The following is a 12098-nucleotide window of genomic DNA, read 5'->3' on the forward strand; positions in this document are numbered from 1 at the left end:
AGTCATTCCAGGGTTCTTGGTTACTACACACTTTGTAAAACCAATTTAGACTTTTTATTTGTTACTTCTTACTGAGCACTGCATTTCCAGATATTTTAGACAATGAGTCAATTGAACCCCATCCCCCAGTATGACTGCATTTGGAGATAGGGCCTTCAGGAAGTAATTAAGATTAAGGGAGTCATAAGAGTGATGTCCTAATCCAATAGGGTTGGTGCCCTTATAAGAAGAGGAAGAACCAAACCTGTCCCTCTCCCATGTGAACACAGAGAGAGGGTAGCTGGCCATTTGCAAGACAAGAAGAAAGATCTCCCCAGAAACCAATCCTACCAACACTTTGATCTTGAACCCCTAGCTTCTAGAACTGTGAGAAAATAACTTTCTGTTGTTTAAGGCACCCAGTTTGTGGTATGCTATTATGGCATTGTGAGCTAATGCATTACTCAAAGTAGGTCAAGAGCAACACAGGGAATGAAACCAAGGCACTCAGGTTCCAGACTCTACTCTTCCACAGTTTCACACTATTGCCTCGTGGAGTCTACTTGCTGGCCAGGGGACAATAAGATCTCCAGTTCCCACTCCAGTTCAGCTCTTGATAGAAGCTTTTCTTTCACTGCTTACAGCTATGGGACCCTGAACTCTTCTTTGAACTCTCTATGCTTCTATCTGTAAAATGGGGGAAAAGAAATCTGTACCGGAGAAGACTAAATGAGGCAACATACATGCAAACATCTCACAGAATATAAATCACATTACAAATGGCCCTGTGTTAGTAATCACAACTGTATGGTACGGGCAGAAAAATAGACACAAAGATCAATGGAACAGAATAGAAAACCCAGAAATAAACTCACAATTATATGGTCAATTAATCTTTGACAAAGGAGGAAAGAATATGCAATGAGAAAAAAACAATATCTTCAACAAATAGTGTTAGGAAAATGGACAGCTACATGGAAAGAATGAAACTGGACCTCTTTCTCACACCATACACAAAAATAAATTCAAAATGGATCAATGGCCTAAATGTGAGACCTAAAACCATAAAAATCCTAGAAGAATGCACAAGCAGCAATTTCTCTGACATCAGCCATAGCAACATTTTTACTAGATTTGTCTCCTGAGGCAAGAGAAATAAAAGCAAAAATAAACTATTAGGACTGCATTGAAATAAAAAACTTCGCACAGTGAAGGAAATAATCAACAAAACTGAAAGGCAACCTAGTGAATGAGAAAATATATTTGCAAGTAACATATCTGATAAAGGGCTAGTACCCAAAATACATAAAGAATTGGTAAATTCAATGCTCAAAAACCAAATAATCCAATTTAAAAATGGGCAGAAGACATGAACAGACATTTTTCCAAAGAAGACATACAGATGGCCAATAGACACATGAAAAGATGCTCAACATCACTCATCATCTGGGAATGCAAATCTACATCTCATTAACTATAATGAGATATCACTTCACACATATCAGAATGGCTAAAATCAAAAACATAAGAAATAAGTGTTAGTGAGAATGTGGAGAAAAAGGAACCTTCATACACTGTTGGTGGGAATGCAAACTGGCGCAGCCACTGAGGAAAACAGTATAGAGGTTCCTCAAAAATTTAAAATAAAACTATTCTATGATCCAGTAATTGGACTACTAAATACTTACCAGAAAATACAAAAACACAAATTTGAAAGGATATAGGTACCTCTATGTTTATTGAAGCTTTATTTACAATTGCCAAACTATGGAAGCAGCCCAAGGGTCCATTGATAAATGAATGGATAAGGAAGATGGGACACACACATACACACACACACATGCATTTGAATATTATTCAGTCACCAAAAAAGAATGAAATAAGCTATAGTTACTGTTTTCAAAAACCCTATAATCTAATAAAAGAAAAAAAACTATAAAAAAGGAATGAAGCATAGTGGGAAAAAACTCAAGATTTAGAGCGTCAGAAGACAGGTGCAAGTTCTTTGTCTACACTATTTCCTTTTCCTGACCGTTTCCCATGTGCTCCTTCCCACCAGCCATCATCACCTTTAGAGCTCAAGAAAGACTTTCTTGACTTAGTCAAAGCCCTATTTTACAATCCTACCATAACCATGAGCCTTTCCTAAGTAGCACTTATAGCAGTTGGATGTTCACATTTATTTGTGTAGTGATCTAATGAACTTCATGAGGTCAAGAACCCTGATTTTGGGGGATCCCTGGGTGGCTCAGAGGTTTAGCGCCTGCCTTTGGCCCAGGGCGCGATCCTGGAGTCCCGGGATCGAGTCCCACATCGGGCTCCCAGCATGGAGCCTGCTTCTCCCTTCTCCTGTGTCTCTGCCTCTCTCTCTCTATGTCTATAATAAATAAATAAGTAAATAAATAAATAAATCTTAAAAAAAGAACCCTGATTTTACTACTGTTATACTCTACCCCCTGCCCATGAGCTACCACTATGGCTGGCACACAACCTGTGCTTATCAATTTATGAAGGGGGGGAAGGAGGGAAAGAGGGAGAGAGAAAGAGGGAAAGGAAAAGCCTGGGTGACATTTACTAGGTTTACTAGACTGCAAAGATATAATCTGTATCCTCATCTGTAAAATAGAGACAGGTGATAATGCCCTTTTTCCAGGGTTGTTATGAGAATTATATGAAATAGTCAATGAGATGCTGTTTTATAAAATATGAAATGAATAGCATTTTAATACAAGGCAGATTGCAAAAAGCATTATAGTAGTCAGGAGTGAAAATATGGAGCCAAAAGAGAATGAAGGAAGGTAATTAATTCCCCCAAAATTGAGTCAGAGAATGGATCATCAATGGAGAAGGAGGTAGATGGCTGAGGGATGAGAGGCTTTCATAAATAGAAGTAGAACACCTACTTTCTATATTCACTCTATAGAAAATGTGTATGTGCGAATACGTGTGTGTGAGCGCACGCGCATACATGTATGAGCTGATTCCTCACCAGAATATCATTCTACTGGACAGAGATTTCCATCTGTTTTGGTTACAGCTATATTCCCAGCACCTATAACAATGTGTGGTATGTGATTGGTGCTCAGGAAGTATTAAATGAATGAATAAATAACTGAATGAATGAAAAGGACAAAGAATAGCAGAAGAAATGCTATGAGTAAAAGCACAGACCAAAACTGTCTGGATCCCTTAGGAAATGGTGTTGATATGAGGCACCTGGGGCTTGGAGAGACCAGGCTGCAGAGGAGAAGGGAGAGATAAGTCAGAAATCCAGACACGTGAATACAAACCCCGGTGGCTGAAGAGCATCCAGGGGAGCTAGTGGACTCTGGATGCCATCTGCATGGCTGATTTGCAGAATTTCTGAGTTTTTAAACTAAAGCTCCAAGCAATGACACCTTTAGGTGAAACTGAGGGGAAATGCTCCCCACGGAAACACTGAAATGAAACACCCTGACTCAGCCTACTAACCAATCCTCACATCCTCCTCTGCACATCATGTGTCTTTGACAACATGACATATGACAGGGAAGAAAAAAAAAAAACGCATCTGTAATTATAATAAAGATGAAAACCATGGAAATCATCAGGAGCATCTGAATTTAAAACACCAATGAATGTAAATCATGTAATTTGCATAGAAATGTGGCCACCCTACAGATATCAGTTAAAATTCAAAAGTAGATGAATAATGAATAAAATGCCACTTTTAAAATTATAAAATAGAAGTGTAGTTACTCTTATATTTTGGAAAAATCCCACTCTTAGAAGTGCTTAATAAGAGATGGGGAACTGAAAATAAACGGAGTGCTAACGACTTTTAGTTGGTACACATGGCACCCCCCCTTTTTAATGTTAAGAAATGACTACCTAATCAGTATCTGCGATAATGATCCATAATCTTACCAGTGTGAGATTGATGATAAATACCAAGTACTGATTTTTTAATAACATGAAAAATAGATATACAACACATTTTCAGGTAAGAGTCTTTTTAGCCTTAATGGGAAATTCTTATAGTCCAGCTATTATAATACAATTCAAATAAAAATTTTTAAGGTGTCATTTAATGCAAATAACCTAGCCTCAGATTTTTAAGCTATTGGTGCCCAAAGCTTATTTCTATCTAAGGTTCATATAGTAAGAATGTTTGATATAATTGAGTTCTTGTCTAATTACATAAAGACTAATTTAGAACCTCATTTATTTGGAGAGTCTCTGGCATAGCAAATCCATTTAAAATGACACATAAGAGGAGGTAATTAAAAATTAAAGTTGAAATCAAGATGAAAAAGGAAAGATTGAGGATGGTTTAGACTGCTCTGATTAGTTGTGGAGGGCAGTGAAATGGGAACGGGGCTTAATCGGCTTTGAAAGAGACAAAGAAAGAGGAGGAGGATGGAACACAGTACCCTAAGGCACCAGTCTTCTTAAAATTTTCCAATATGTATCTGGTTGCAAAGCTGACCACATGCAACCAGGAGAGATGATTGTTTGAGCATGGATGATGAATGAGTACTGGGGATTCACAGGCACTGGACCTCTTCCCTATGTCTCCCATCCTGGAAGGAATGCTCCTGACTAAAAACGGGAGGACACAGTATCCAAACAATCAAACAATTCTATGTGGTGCATTTAGTCTATAGCAGGTTCTTTTGTATAACAGCCTCTTTTATATAGCAAGTTCTCTGAGCTGCTTCAGCAATAATACACACACACACACACACTCAAAATGGTCTTTGATCATGTATTTTACAGTTTGCAAAGGGCTTTCATATACATAACCTCACTTCATTCTCACATCAATGCAAGCGAGAATGAGTGCTTTTTCTAGCCTATTTTCCAAATGGAGTCCTGAAAGGTTGGGTAACACTCCTGAGGTGTAACATACTTGGGGTGCTAGGACCAGGAGTCAAACCTCTTGACTCCGAATCCCAAACTGCACATTCATTCCCTGTTGGTGACAACTTGTTTATTTCTCTTACTGGATGTTTCTTTCTCTTTTCTTCCTCTTCACTTTCCCTTTATCCACTACCCTCCAGTTTTCTCACTTTCCTCCCTTCCCTTGCCATTTTCTTGCTCATTTCTTCCTATTCCGATTTGTGCCTTGACTCTGCCAGCAATCTCAAAGAGTACAATTTGGCCGGCCAGCCATTCTCAGATCCAAAGAGTCTGGTGGTACACTCTGAAAGGGCAGAAAAGCTTTTCTGTTCCTGAAGTTATTTCTGCTGCAGCAAGAGCATTGCCCCCTGAGAACAATAGTAGAACTTGGAAGGAGGTTCCTCCAGGGTCATTGTTATAAGACTGTTGCTTACATCTCCTCTTGCTGTATTAAATAGTGTGTTTATTTAGAGAGATTACTATATATAAAAATAAGCTAAGAGCCCAGCAGAGGTTGATTTATCAAAATGTGGTTGTCATTCTGGGTCATTTGGGCTGATGTGTTGTTAGTCAGCCAGAGAAGGTTCTTTTTGTAAGACTGTACTTTGACTTCCATCAATAGGAATATCCACCTCAGCCTGTCAGCCACCACATATTATGGAATCCCTACAGCACACAGGAACTAGGGATGTAACAATTAGCAAGTGAGAAATAATTCCTTCCCTTGTGGAGCTGACAGTCCAGCATAAACATGAACGACAGATGTTGCTTAAGTGTAATGAATGTTAGGAGGTAGTGTTAGCTGAGCAAATTCATGGAAACTCACCTAACACCTGTACCTTGTATTAGCAGAGAGAGACAATGAGCTCAGAAAAAGGTGGCTGCTTTTTTTTTAACTCTAGCATATCTGCAGGATGCAACACACTCCCTCAAAGACCATGGCTCTCTCAAATCGACAGAAGACCACATCCTCCTCAGAGGGGTACTCCCCATCTCCTTCCTACCTCTCCCAATCTCTTCCTGCAGAGTTGCTCCAGGGGAAATGGGGTAGGTGTGATACATCAGGACATGAGGGGAAGCATCCATGCAAATTTTGTAGCTAGTAGCCTGACTTAACTATTTCACATTACCCATCACTTTTAGCTACTCCTATTGTTATTTCAGCCCTAATGTCCATAAGACTCACAAGTTTAAAAGGAATACCCAGTGAGGTAGGTCTTCTTCTGAAATACTATCATAGAGAAATTATTGAGTTCTTGGTAAATAAATGCAAGGCTGTGATGGAACTTGCCAGGTGCACATCTCCCACTGCCATCCTGTAATGAGATGTCCAGGAAAAAGGGTCACCAGGTAAAAGCCAGGTACACACTTACTGTTGTCTTCAGCAACACGACGTCTGCCTCTTGCAAGGAACACGGCACACAATTTGCCCACACGTGCCAAGCGGGTCTCCAGTAAAACACCAAAGGGAGGATCCCAAAGGAGAAGATGGATCCAGCAAGACAGAGAGTTTTCCGGCAGCCTTGAGTCCGGTAGCCAAATATCTCCTGGGGAAGAACCAAAATGACCGCAAATACTGGTTAAGCACAATAAATAGCATTTGAACCAACTGGAATTTGGGTGATAAAACTGGGGATAGAGATTGAAGAAGTTGAGGAGAGACTGAGAAGGGGGAGAAGGATCCCTGACAAAGTACCATATGATCTCAGGCCTCTGAGACATTGCAATCAAACTGGGAAATTCAGTAAAAATTAAATGAGTTACTATGTACAAGTGCTACACATGTGTTTATCACAGCTGCTGCTCATGCTGCTGGTGCTGTTACTTCTACTATCATCTAGCCGTTTTCCCAGAAGTAGACTTGAAATTCTACCCTTTGGTTTAATGGCACTTTTTAGATCTAAGAATTCCTTGCGTCAATAGTTCAGCTCCTGCTAGGATTGCCTGTTAGAATAACAAGGGACCTGGAACATGCAACTTTAAATCAGCCACCTTCTCTGTCTCACCAGATAAAGATTACATTACCAGAATTGTTTCTGTGATCTTTGCTGAAGGCTGCTTTAATGTCGAATTTTGGGGATTCTTCCTCTTATTAGCAACGCATGCAGGTGTTGACTGTCTGCCTCAGGTATCGTTCACATTTGGCATGACTTTGATTAAATGTTCACATTAACTCATAAATATAAACTCATGGCCAATTTTGCCACCTAGGATGTCTTTCTTTACATGAATCCTCTTTTGTTCTAAACTCAAGTTCTTGTTCTCCAGCTGCCAAGCCTGGAATGGTTCAGCCCCCTCATCATGCCTGAAGCAATGCTTTGTTGATCTTACACTGAGCAGGAACCCAATCCTAAATCCCATACTTGCTCTGAGTCTACCCTATCATCTTTTCCCATGTGTTTTTTTTTTTTTTTTTTAATGTTCCTACACTTGGGAATAGGTCAACTTCTGCTCCACAGCCCAGACATTGTATCATTTTTGAATGTTATATTTAAAAGTTTCTTTATATTGTCCATCAGTTGAGCCACCCATGTAATATGTCAGAATTATGCCAATTCTAGAAGCACAAATCTCCCTGTTACCATGTATTATTTTATGGGCTATCCAATAGAGCCCTCTATAGTTTCTAAATTGTCTTCATGTTCATTCTCAAAACAATATGATCATGAATTATCTTCATTTTCCAGCTAAGAAAACTGAAATTTAAAGTTATTATAAAAAATAATAAAGAAAAATAAGAAAATAAAGTTATTATATGTAATAGATATGATTAGCAAGTATTATTGGTAACAATGATAGCAGCTAACATTTATTGAGCACTCAAAGCCCTTCTCCAAGCACTTCTCACTTAGTTGAAAGAGATTACATGTGTTTCTAAAGCATAAAGCTCATCAGTAACTCAAAACTGGACCTCCAATCTAGACCTCTTCAGCACAGGGAAGATAATTTGAGCTGGTCATCTCCATTCTAAGGCTCTTCTTCATTCTGTCTCAGATTTCAGTTCAATTTAACAAACAATTTCTAAATGTCCACCAAACAGCAGACATGTGCTAGACACAGAGATGAATGAGACAATGCCTCTAGCCTCAAGGAACTCATTACTTTAATGAAAAGAGAAACATACAAACAGATAAGAACAAACAAGGTTAGAGGAATAAAAGGGTTAGATAGAGGAATGACTATATAAATTGTCATCTAAATTGGGTACTATTAATAAAAACACTGGTACAGCAGGAGACCAGAAGTACCAGTCAGGCCAGGTGAATATCCCCTAGTTAGACCAGAGTATTGCATTCAAAGCTTGCCTGTTCTCAGTTCTGTGGACACTACATCAGTTAGTAGCTCATCCCTCAAAATGCAGAGGGAGCCATCTTTGCTACTCTGCACTCTGTCCACCCTTACTTCCTACAAAAAGTAGTCCATCAGCCAAAAAAAAAAAAAGAGAGAGAGAATATTGAGAAAATTTCAGAAGAATATCACACCCATGGCAGTCTACATGCATTATGAAATAGCACACTATCCCTTTCTTTATCTTTTCTATTACCCACAGATTCCCCCGTTCCCCCTGTCCCTGGAGATCTAGGTCCTTTGCATTCCTGAGGGTTTAAACTTTGGCTGCTGGGTGTCCAGATCTTCTCCTCTGCAGATCCCTATACTCAAGATGTCACACTTATGGTTTCCAAAGCAATGGTTTCAACTACCTCAGCCAACAAAACCCCTTAAGAGTCTATAGACCCTATACCCAGATACACACAGATGCATGCAAGTAAATTTCTCCATACTTAGGGAGTTCCAACAGTCTAGGTAAGACCCTGCCCTAGAAAGTTCACAAGGCTGAATCAAATCTGATTCACAAGCTCTTATACATAGGGCCTGACACTGGGTGAGTATTTGTGTGAAGGCAATGCTTTTGGAAATGCACATGAGAGGGTGATGAGAGTAGGACATTGACTCCAGGAAGCTTTAAGGGTAATGTCATCACCTCAGTCCTCACCAAGTCCTAAGAGTGGCTCTCAGCCTTCTAGACTCAGAGATTGTTGGAAAAACACCTCTGGCAGAGAAGATTAAAGCTCACCTGGTCCAAGAGACTGGTTGGAATGAGAGAATGATATGCATGTAACCTTCACAAGACAAGATGAATACATGGGTAGGTATTAAAAGTTTGTTCTTTTCCCAAAAGCACCATCTCCAGGAGTGATTGTCCTGTCAATGGAGCCAAATGCAAGCATAGTGCTTAAAATGGGCTCTGGACTCTTCTCTGACCATCTCCCACCCTAACTGACATGCCTGCTAATTCATTCAATCAAATTACAGTCAAATCCCATTAGAGTGGGAGCTATTTATTCTCTTTAAGACAATTCTGCATTTCTTTCCTGGTTTCATTAAATATTTGAAAATTTAAGTGATTTTTAAAAATAGTTTATCTCCCTTAAGATAATCTTATTTAAATAGTGAAAGGGAATAAAGGAGAAAGGAGAAAAAATAAGTGGGAAATATCAGAAAGGGAGACAGAACATGGAAGACTCCTAACTCTGGGAAGCGAACTAGGAGTGGTGGAAGGGGAGGAGGGCGGGGGTGGGGGTGACTGGGTAGCGGGCACTGAGGTGGGCACTTGACGGGATGAGCACTGGGTGTTATTCTGTATGTTGGCAAGTTGAACACCAATAAAAAATAAATTTATTATTAAAAAAAGAAAGATGAATGGATAAAGAAGCTGTGGTCTATGTATACAATGGAATATTACTCAGCCATTAGAAACGACAAATACCCACCATTTGCTTCGACGTGGATGGAACTGGAGGGTATTATGCTGAGTGAAATAAGTCAATCGGAGAAGGACAAACATTATATGGTCTCATTCATTTGGGAAATATAAAAAATAGTGAAAGGGAATAAAGGGGAAAGGAGAAAAAATGAGTGGGAAATATCAGAAAGGGAGACAGAACATGAGAGACTCCTAACTCTGGGAAATGAACAAGGGGTGGTAGAAAGGGAGGTGGGTGGGGGGTGGGGGTGACTGGGTGATGAGCACTGAGGGGGGTACTTGATAGGATGAGCACTGGGTGTTATTCTATATGTTGGCAAATTGAACACCAATAAAAAATAAATTTAAAAAACAAAGTTTAAAAAAAAGATAATCTTATTTACCTTATTTCCAAATTTTGGATGTGAAGGGACTATTTCACTGTACTAATTTGTTCTGAATGAATGCAATTTCTATCAATTTCTATCAACTCTTATCCTCACCACAAACCCTACTCCAATTTCTACCTCAGTAGCTTCTTGTTTGATACTTTGTAACTTCGAAGGATGATTTTCCAAGGGACCCCTAAATTTAGTTGACTTCTAGATCGAAGGGAGATATTCTCAATCTGAATGACCTATTCCAGAAATCTTGAACTGGATGCTCAAGAAGAATGGCCTGCAGATAGGTTCTTGTTGGCCTGGTCAGCATTTCTTAAAACTTTATATTGGTCCTCCAGTTACTTTCACATAAAAATTCTGATTTCTGGCTTTTCTTTAAAATAAATCAGAAATCGTGACAGCACAGTACCCACATTCTTATACTGGAAGAATCAGCTGGAAAGCACCAAAAAACCCAGGAACTATCCCAACACCATCCAGTGAGATAAAGAATAAGGCCTTACAGTACAGTCATACAATGGGATCTTACACAGCAGTTCAGGCAAATCAGCTTCAGCAACACTCCACAACATGGATGACTCTTGGTGACACACTAGTAAGTGATAAAAATCAGTTCAAACAATTACATCAGCATGCAAGCATTTTTACAAAGTTGAAAGCAATGAAAAATAAAATATATTTTTGGGATAGAGTTAAATAAAAGAAAGCTACGTTGGAAGGAAAACAAGGAATTGACAAAGATATGATACAGGACAGTGATTACCTCCACTGAGGCAAGGCAGGGCCACAATGTCAAATGCAAACTATTGTCAAGGTCCTAGCTTTTGTTGGGGGTGGTGGAATCATCACGTTATTATAAAGAACCAATTAAAGAGCTAACTGAATTAATGCAATGCAGCATTGACAAGTAATGAGAGTGTCATGAACCAAGGATTATGGGTGATCTAATCGTGAGCACCTGAAGTTTTAAGGAAAAAAGGACGAAAATCAATCAGAGTAAGAGATGCCCGCTTTAAATGAGTAGTTGCTCCTCTATTTCTCATCGTTCCTGCCATACTTTCTCCTTTCCTCAACACTAAGGCCATATGACAGATTCTTTTCTCATCTCATATTGGGCCTGCTCATAAGATTACAAGCCTCATCCTGTACACCAGTGGTTCTCAATCAGGAGTGGATTCTGCTACCAGGGGACATTTGGCAATAGCTAGAGACATTTTAAATGACTTTCAACTGGGTGAGAGATGATACTGACATTGCTTCTAGGTGGAGGCCAGGAATGCTATGAAATAACCCCCCATCCATGGCAGTCAAACATCCTGTAGTGCAGAGGACAACTGCCCCTCAACCTCCACAACAAAAACTTCTCTGGTCCCAAATAATGCTGAGGTTAAGAAACCTGAGTAGGTATTGAGTTTCTCCCACCTAATCTACACAGGTCTCTAGGTCCTAGTGCCTAAGATGTTCTTCTCAGTACTCAGAGGAGAACTAGAGAATTTTAATACTGAAATCTATAGTAAAAAAAAAGAATTTACACTTTATGTCAAGTGCCCAATAAGGTCAATAATGGGTGCAACAGCTCATTTTGCAGATGAGGAAAACTGAGGTGCAAAGAGAGAAAGCAAATTGCCCTTGTGGTCTGTCTGTCTCTGCCTGTGTGCATCTGTCTCTTTCGCCAAACTGAATCACTTCCCACCACCTGGTTCTGCCCTGGCCACGCCAACCACAGGCACAGAGTCCTTTCTTCCCTCAGGGTCTTCCCATGGCTGGCTATCTCTCGTCTGTGGCAGCCTCCTTTAAGTGTGTTCTTCTCAGAGAGGACTTAGCTAATCTCCTATATAATGATAAGACCCTGATCTCACCCACCCTTTATAAGACTTTTTAAAAATCATTTTCACAATTTGTACTTAGTATTTTTTGCTTGCTATTCTAGCTCCCTCCTTTCTACCCTCCACAGGACTTTAAGTTCTATCAGTTGAGGATCCTTTCAAGTTTATTTCCTCTAATACAGTTTACCCAGCACCTGGCACATTATCTGTATATGTGTTGAGTGGATGGATAAGTAGGTTAGTGACAGGAAGGAAGGAAGGAAGCAA

General features: G+C 39.6%; 1 protein-coding gene across 9 annotated transcripts in view; it reads right to left on the reverse strand.

Annotated features, from left to right (window-relative positions):
* ATP13A4 (ATPase 13A4) overlaps positions 1–12098 on the reverse strand; it is a 111600-nt gene that overhangs the window by 75392 nt on the left and 24110 nt on the right. For all 9 annotated transcript variants that reach the window (XR_012021960.1, XR_012021959.1, XR_012021958.1 and 6 more), the window contains one exon: positions 6234–6407. Coding sequence is in view for 5 of the 9 variants with exons in the window: in XM_072807871.1 (XP_072663972.1) it covers positions 6234–6407 (174 nt within the window). In the remaining 4 variants the exon portion in view is untranslated. The remainder of the gene's footprint in view (positions 1–6233; positions 6408–12098) is intronic.

Source organism: Canis lupus, chromosome 31 (assembly GCF_048164855.1).
Source record: "Canis lupus baileyi chromosome 31, mCanLup2.hap1, whole genome shotgun sequence".
NCBI classification, from domain to species: Eukaryota; Metazoa; Chordata; class Mammalia; order Carnivora; family Canidae; genus Canis; species Canis lupus.